Genomic DNA, 6,903 nt, shown 5'->3' on the forward strand with positions numbered 1-6,903 from the left:
TGTGTTGCCCATGCTGTGTGCAGTGGTGTACATGCACTTCAGCTGGGCTATTGATTCCATTGCATTTTTGGGGGGAGAAGGCCTATTTCCCGCCCATCTGTTCCCAAGCACTACCATGATTCCTAGCACACAGTATCTGCTGTGTCTATACTATTGCCCAGCCCTCTGTCCTCTGTTTCCACTGCTGTGGCAGACCCAAGGAGCTTGCTAGCTCACCATCCCACAAGCATTGATGTGCCATTCTCAGGCTTAGTTCCAGTGAGCCTGATTTTATCCCGTTCCCCCTTCAAATCTAGTTTAAAGCTCTTACAATGAGCCCTGACAGCTCCTGAATGAAGATTCTTTCCCCTCTTGGAGACAAGTGTACCCAGTCTGTCACCAGCAGGCCTGGTGTTGTGTAAACCAACCCATGATCAAAAAACTCAAAGTCTTGCTGGTGACACCAGTCTCAGAGCCAGGTGTTTATCTGGTAGGTCTTCCTGTTTCTTCCCTCATCATTCCCTGCAACTAGAGGGACAGAGGAGAACACCACTTGTAATCCTGACCCCTTGACCAGTCATCCCAAGGCCCTGAAAACTCTTTTGATTGCCTTCGGACTTCTTGTTATGAGTTCTGTTCTCATAACTCCTATCACTGTCTACCTGAAAAGTCAGTGATGGATGATAGTCTGAGAGCTTTACCAGGGTAGGAAGCTTTCTAACCACCTCCCTAACCCAGGCCCCAGGCAGGCAGCAGACTTCCCTAAGAAATGGGTCGGGTCTGCATATTGGACCTTCTGTTCCCTTCAGAAGGGAGTCATCTACGACAATGACTTGTTTCTTTGTCTTTTTAGAAGTGTTTTCCATGCAGTGCTTGGGCTGACTCAACCTCAGTGCCACTTCTGAGCTAGATGAATCATCATTATTATCACTGATCAGTTGCACTTGCAGGGCCTCATACCTGTCATGCAAGGGCACCTGGGAAGGTGGGAGTCTTGCTGGAGCAACACACCTGCTGTGTTGGGCAGGAACTTGTCTCCATTGCCCCCTGTCCTTCTAGTCACTGTGTCTAATCCAGCGGAGAGCAGACTCTGTGTCATGCACCTTGTGTGCCTGTTGGGCCTGCCTCAGGGAAGGGAAGATGAGGTCCCAGTGACTGATCTCTTTCTCACATTCCCTGATACCCCTCAACCTGCTCACTTCCTTCTGGAGCTCTCTCACTAAGTGGAAGAGTTCCTCTACCTGGGCACACCTCCCACAGGGGCGGTGTGGTCCCTGCTGCTGTCCTGTACTGGTGTCACAGCAGGCCATACCCTGCAGCCTGACACCTGGGTGGCTGCATGTTCCCACTAGAGCTCCATCTGGGAAGATGCGTCAGTCGCAGTGGATGCAGCACTTAGAGAGGAACTGTAGACTTCTGCCAGCTGGAAACCATTGCTCCCTAGTCTGAGTGGGCAAAGCTTTAAGCACTTTTCCTTTGTGCCTTTCTGGGCAAACTGCTGCGCAAACTGCGGGCCATGCTCTGGCTGCCACACCACACTCTGTTTGCCTGCCTGTGGGGCTCAAGCAGAGTGGGGAGTCCTCTCCCCTCACTGCCCACCTGCTCCGCTTAGTTCCAGGTGTACCAGATCCAGGATGGTGCATGCCACTCAGCAGTGTCCCAGCTCCTCTCCAAGACACAGCAAGAAATCCCCCAGGAGAGCTGAGTGGGACCTCACTGCTGCCCATTCTGGATGTCTTAAGACTTGGGGGTTGCAAGGCAAGTTACAGGGCCAGGGAGCAGCATGTTGCTTTATTGAGGAAAGATGATAGTGAGCAGTGAGTGCATGTTCGCCGCAGCTGGGTGGGGATGCATGGCCTCTCATCTCCCCTGACAGAGCTGGGTACCAGGGCAAGTGTTTCATCCCAGGGTACCTAACCTGAGGGGATGGCTGACATCCTGCACTGCTGAACTCTGGTGCAGGGATGACCAAGGGTGATGGGGGTGGGAGGGGAAGGGACCTGTGGTCGATCCTGCATCCAGTCCTCCTTGTCAGCTTGCAGTGGGGCTGCCGTCCCCTGGGGCCAGGGGAAGGGGAGGAGCTGGGGGGCCAGGCCATCAGCATGAGGAGTGACCCTGTATGGGGGACCTGGAGAAGGGGGTTTGGGCCATGTCCAGTGCTTGCTGAGCTGCAGCCTCACCTCCATTTCCCCTGCTCTTCCAGCTTCTCCTTCCCGCTCTGGCTTCGTTTGGTGTATGTTGCAAGTGTTTCCTGCTGGCATCTTGGGGAGGCAGTGGAGCCCCTCTGCCTGCTAACTGCCTGCAGCAGAGCATGAAGGGAAGCACTGTGCCACCTTGTCCGGAGCCCCCTTTTGCATGGTGCTCACAGCCTACTATGGCGGCAGTGCCTGAGGGCATCTCGCAGGGCACAAAGCACACGGTCCACATTGCTTCTGGTTGAGTTGCAGCCCATGAGGCCGATTCGCAGTACCTGGGAGAAGGGTGAAAGTCTCCTTGCAGTACCTACCTTTGCGGCAGTGCTTCAGCACTGTCTCCCTACAGCAGAGTGGCCAGTGGCAGGGTGCAGGCTCCCGTGCACAGCAGAAGGCACGTGAGGAGCAGCCATGTGCATGGCTGGGCATGAGTGCATGTGCACAGCTCCCTGCTTGCTCCTATATAGCACACATTTTCTCTAAAGACACATCACCCTGCTACTCATGTGCCTGGTTATTCAACTACACACAGATTTGTGTATGGTTAGGAGCCACTATACATTGCTGCAGGTGAAAGGTGTTTGCTTTTTGCAGCCAGAGAGGACCATTTGTTGTGGGAGGTGCTACTGATGGATGTAGGCTACAGCCAGGTTCGGTGCCTGGCTGTGGGAAGCAGGAGGGGAGGAAGCTGCTCACCTTGCCCACCGAGGGTCCAAGGCCCCCGGAAATCTCAATGGCATGGTTGTCCATGAGAAAGGCTGTGATCTCCTTCCAGTTGTAGCCCTTGGGCACCTTGACAGTAGTGATGGTAGGAAGTCTCGCCTTCTGGGGAAGAGAGAAATCGGATTAAAAATGCAGCTTCTGGCTGTTGTCCTGTCCCCTAGGGAGCCCAGCCAGCCTGTCAGGAGAGAGCATCACTTGGTGGGGGGCGGCGGGGAGAGTTTTTTTCTTCAGCATCGAAACCCACCCAAGCACTTCTTCAGCCACACAAGACTGTGTCCTCAAGCTGTCCCCGCACCACAGTGGTGGTCTTGCCCCAGACCCACCTCTTCCTTCACAAAGAGTTCAAGCCCCAGGTCGCACAGCCCCTGGCACAGCTGGGCACAGTTGTCATGGTGTCGCTCCCACGAGCTCTCCAGACCCTGCAGGCAGAGAGAAGGCAGAAGGTCTCTGATGCTGGTGGGGTCTTTCAGGCACCCAAGCCACACCAGCACTGCTGCCCAGTGTTGCTCACCAGCTCCGCCAGCATGGCCAAGCCTTCCCGCAGACTGAAGAAGCTGTTGATCGGTCCTGTGTGGTGGTACCTGCAAAACTCAAGGGGCACCCAGGTGGGTTTGGCCCAGCCCGTGGCAGAGCAGTACTCCACCTCACAGTGGAGGGGAACCAGGAGATGGCATCTTCCCTCCTCTTCATCCAGCCCAGAGGGGATGCAAATCCCCCAGGGCTGCTTTGCAACTAGCAGACAGGGTGACCCAGAGGACAGAGCCTGAGCCCTGCAGGGCAGGCACCCCTTGAACCGAGGTGAAGGACGTGGTTGGGACAGCTGCAGCCCTCTGTCCCAGGAGAGCCTGACCTCACCTTCGTGGCTCCCTGTCACAGCCCCAGTAGTTTGCCAGCCAGCTCATGTCCAGGTAGAAGGATGGGGGCTTTGTCTTCCTCCTCAGCATCTTCTCCCTGTTGAAGCAGAGTGCTGGGCCTTGAACCCACCAGCGCCGGGGTGGGGACAGTCCTGGGAGAGGGCCTCCGTAACCAAGTACAGAGGCAAAGCAAGTGCCTCCAGTTGGCTTCAGCACCCATCACTGCCCGAGGATGGGCTGGGCTCCGACCCTGCAGAGCTGCTGCTCTCCAGAGTGGGGCTGGAGTGGATGTCTGACAAAGCTGGGTGGTGTCATAACTTTGTCCTAGCCCCACCGCCTTTCCCCAACACAGTATAGGGCTGCCCTTACCTGGCTCGCTCACTGAAGGAGATGGGGGCACTGCCGGGGGGGGCGTTGAGGACTTTCTGAGATCCTGAGTATAGGACATCAATCTCTGCCCAAGAAGGAAGGCAGTACCTTAGGGACCTTGCTCCCAGCAAGGACACACTGAGCCCCCCATAATCAGGCTACAATGGGTAGGTGGGAAGCACATGATGGCACATGCTGCAGGTCCTGCTTGTGTTCGGCCTGATTTGGGGGACACTCTGGCACTGCTGATGGTACCCCAAGGGTGACAGGCTCTCTGGCTGCAGCTGGACCAGCTTCTAGTTCTGTTAGCCTAAAATGCAGGTGGTGGGGCTGATTCCACTGCCCTCTCTCCCTGGCCCAGGAATGAAACTCCTTGTCCCCTGGGTACCTGTGATGGCATTGTAGCTCTTACCCTGCAGGTCCATAAAAATGGGGGCTCCCCCAAGCGATGCCACTGCATCCACGAGAAGGAGGCAGCCATGCCTGTAGAAGGACAGAGTTCAGCCTGGTGTCTCTGCCACCTCCTTCTGCCACCTCTTCTTGCCACCTCTGTTCCTCCAGCCCCAGCATCCCAGTCCCCTGAAGGCCATGTGTTTCACTGGCACCAACCGCTTCCAGCACAACAGAGCCAGAGGAGAGCCCGGGACATGTAAAACCCTGTGTCCCATTCCCCAACAATGGCCTTGGGGAGCTGCCAGCCCCTGTAAGTGTCTGTTGTGCACTGACCTGTGGCACAGCTCACCCAGCCCCTCCAGCGGCTGCAGCACCCCTGTGGAGGACTCGCCATGAGTGATGAAGATTACTGAGGGCTTGTGCCGTGCAAGGGCCTGCATGAAACAGAGGGGAAGGTGACTGCCCCTGGGGCCAGCTTGTGCCTGCCACCCCACAGCACAGCTGGCACTCACCTTCTCTATGTCCCGCGGAGTGAAGTACTCACCCGGGGGCTTCAGCAGCTCATGGACTTTGACTCCTGGGAGGGATTTGGGCAGAGAGAGAGTGAGGTTTGGGCATGCCTCCCACTGGGCAGCTACCTGCTCGCGAGGGAACTGATCATGCATGAATCAGGAGCATGGCCTCCAGCCGGGGTTAGGCTTCCCACAGATTTGCCCAGTGAAAAAGCCATAAACCACTGAAGTGGAGAGACATCACCCTAGGAAAAACCTGGAGTGCTCTCCAGCTGCGAAAGCTGTGCTGGTCACTGCTACCCGGATCAAAACAGCAAGACATGGATCACGTTGGGACATTCTGCCTGCAAGCCTAGTCCCCTGAGCCCTGCTGGTGCTGTCCAGCTGTCCCAAGCGTACCCAACCTCCTGATGATATCAGCAGCGCGTTGTCCCCAGATCCCATTGATGGCCACCAGCGCGGTGTCACCATGCTCCAGGAGGTTGAGAAGGGCAGCCTCCATGGCGCAGTGGCCAGTGCCACTGATGGCCAAGGTCAGCTGGTTCTGTGTCTGGAAGGCATATTGGATGCCCGCCTTGATGTCGTCCATCACCTGTGGTGGCATGGGACCAACTGGCATTGCTATTGCCCCCCTCATCCCCTCAGAACTGTCCCAGTCTCTTGTGGGTGGTGAGGGAAAGGAGGGAAGGAAAGCTGGGCTGGGGCAGCTCACCTGCAGCACCTCAGGGTGCATGTGGCCCAGGAGCTGCCGGCCGCCTGCAGCCAGGATGCGAGGGGGCACATTGCTGGGCCCTGGCCCGAGCAGCAGCCTCTCTGGTATGGCCAGGGGCCGAAGGAGTCCTTGGGGTGGAGGGATGCGGAGTAGGCTGGTGGCCATGGTGCGCCTTGCTGTCCTAAGGAGTTGAGCCCAGAGGAGCGGAGTAGTGGAGGCTGCCTGTGCAGCACCCAGCACTGCACTACCACACATCCTGTGCCAGCACTGCCCAATGTTCCCATGGACCCTGACCCTGGGGCTCAGTACTCTCCCCGCTGGCCTGGACTCTGCCCCGGGATGCCTCTGTGTCCAGTTAATGTGCCACCAGCACCGTCCCCACTGCCTTGGCCCTCTCATCTTGGGGGACTGCTCCTCAGGCATGCCAGCCTCTGGGACTGGCAAGCACCCATGCAGACTTTATGCTTGTGACCCCCAGCACACTGTGGCTGATGCCACCACAGACAGGACTCCTCCAGAAGCACAAAGCTCTGTCAGCCAGGTCTCCCTGACCAAGGACCTGCCTTGCAGAAGGACACCTGGCCAAGTAAGTGACAGTCACCTGGAGGAGACTGGCCATTAGGATGGTTTGCACAGGGGCAGAGCCATGGGACATGGCTGCAGTCCCTGCTGCAGTGAGCTGTGCTCTGTATCCTCAGCCTGGCTTACAGGCGTCACAGCACGTCCTGACAATGCCACAGTCCACATGTGCCTCTTCATTACGCTGTGCCAGTCACCTGCCACTTGTGCCTATGGTCCATCATATCATGCCCATTCTCTGGCATGTCTTCTGCCATCCATACTCTGAAATGCAAACACGCTGCCTGCTGCTGGTTCCTGGAAAGCCTAGGAGTGAGTCCCTGGCCAGAGGAGCCACTCAGTGAGCAAAGCTGTGTGCTGGGGATGACAGTTATGGGATGGAAGGTTCCCCTTTGGCAGAGCTGGCACTCTCTGCTGGTGATGAAGACATCTGGAACAGATCCGTGGGGCTGGCAATGGTGCCAGGTGACAGCATTTCTGCCTGGACAGCCTGATGGTTATCTCTGAGAGGAGCTGGGAACCAGTGTGGCTGACCCCACACGAATGATGGGAACCACAGTTAGCCTGGAGACTACTGCTCGGTCATCTAC

At 57.0% G+C, this 6,903-nt stretch overlaps 1 protein-coding gene across 1 annotated transcript; it reads right to left on the reverse strand.

The window, feature by feature from the left end:
• Positions 1 to 2,341: 2,341 nt before the first annotated feature.
• AGXT (alanine-glyoxylate aminotransferase) lies at positions 2,342 to 5,968 on the reverse strand. The gene is made up of 11 exons (XM_010137405.1): positions 5,735 to 5,968; positions 5,422 to 5,614; positions 5,023 to 5,087; positions 4,844 to 4,944; positions 4,530 to 4,600; positions 4,118 to 4,202; positions 3,750 to 3,845; positions 3,406 to 3,475; positions 3,218 to 3,313; positions 2,868 to 2,996; positions 2,342 to 2,449 (listed from the first exon to the last, which is right to left on the reverse strand). Exons 1-11 carry the CDS (start codon positions 5,897 to 5,899, stop codon positions 2,342 to 2,344), a joined length of 1,179 nt encoding a protein of 392 aa, XP_010135707.1. The 5' UTR covers positions 5,900 to 5,968.
• Between the last annotated feature and the right edge of the window lie 935 nt (positions 5,969 to 6,903).

The sequence above is a fragment of the Buceros rhinoceros genome, unplaced genomic scaffold (assembly GCF_000710305.1).
Source record: "Buceros rhinoceros silvestris isolate BGI_N320 unplaced genomic scaffold, ASM71030v1 scaffold44635, whole genome shotgun sequence".
Taxonomy (NCBI): domain Eukaryota; kingdom Metazoa; phylum Chordata; class Aves; order Bucerotiformes; family Bucerotidae; genus Buceros; species Buceros rhinoceros.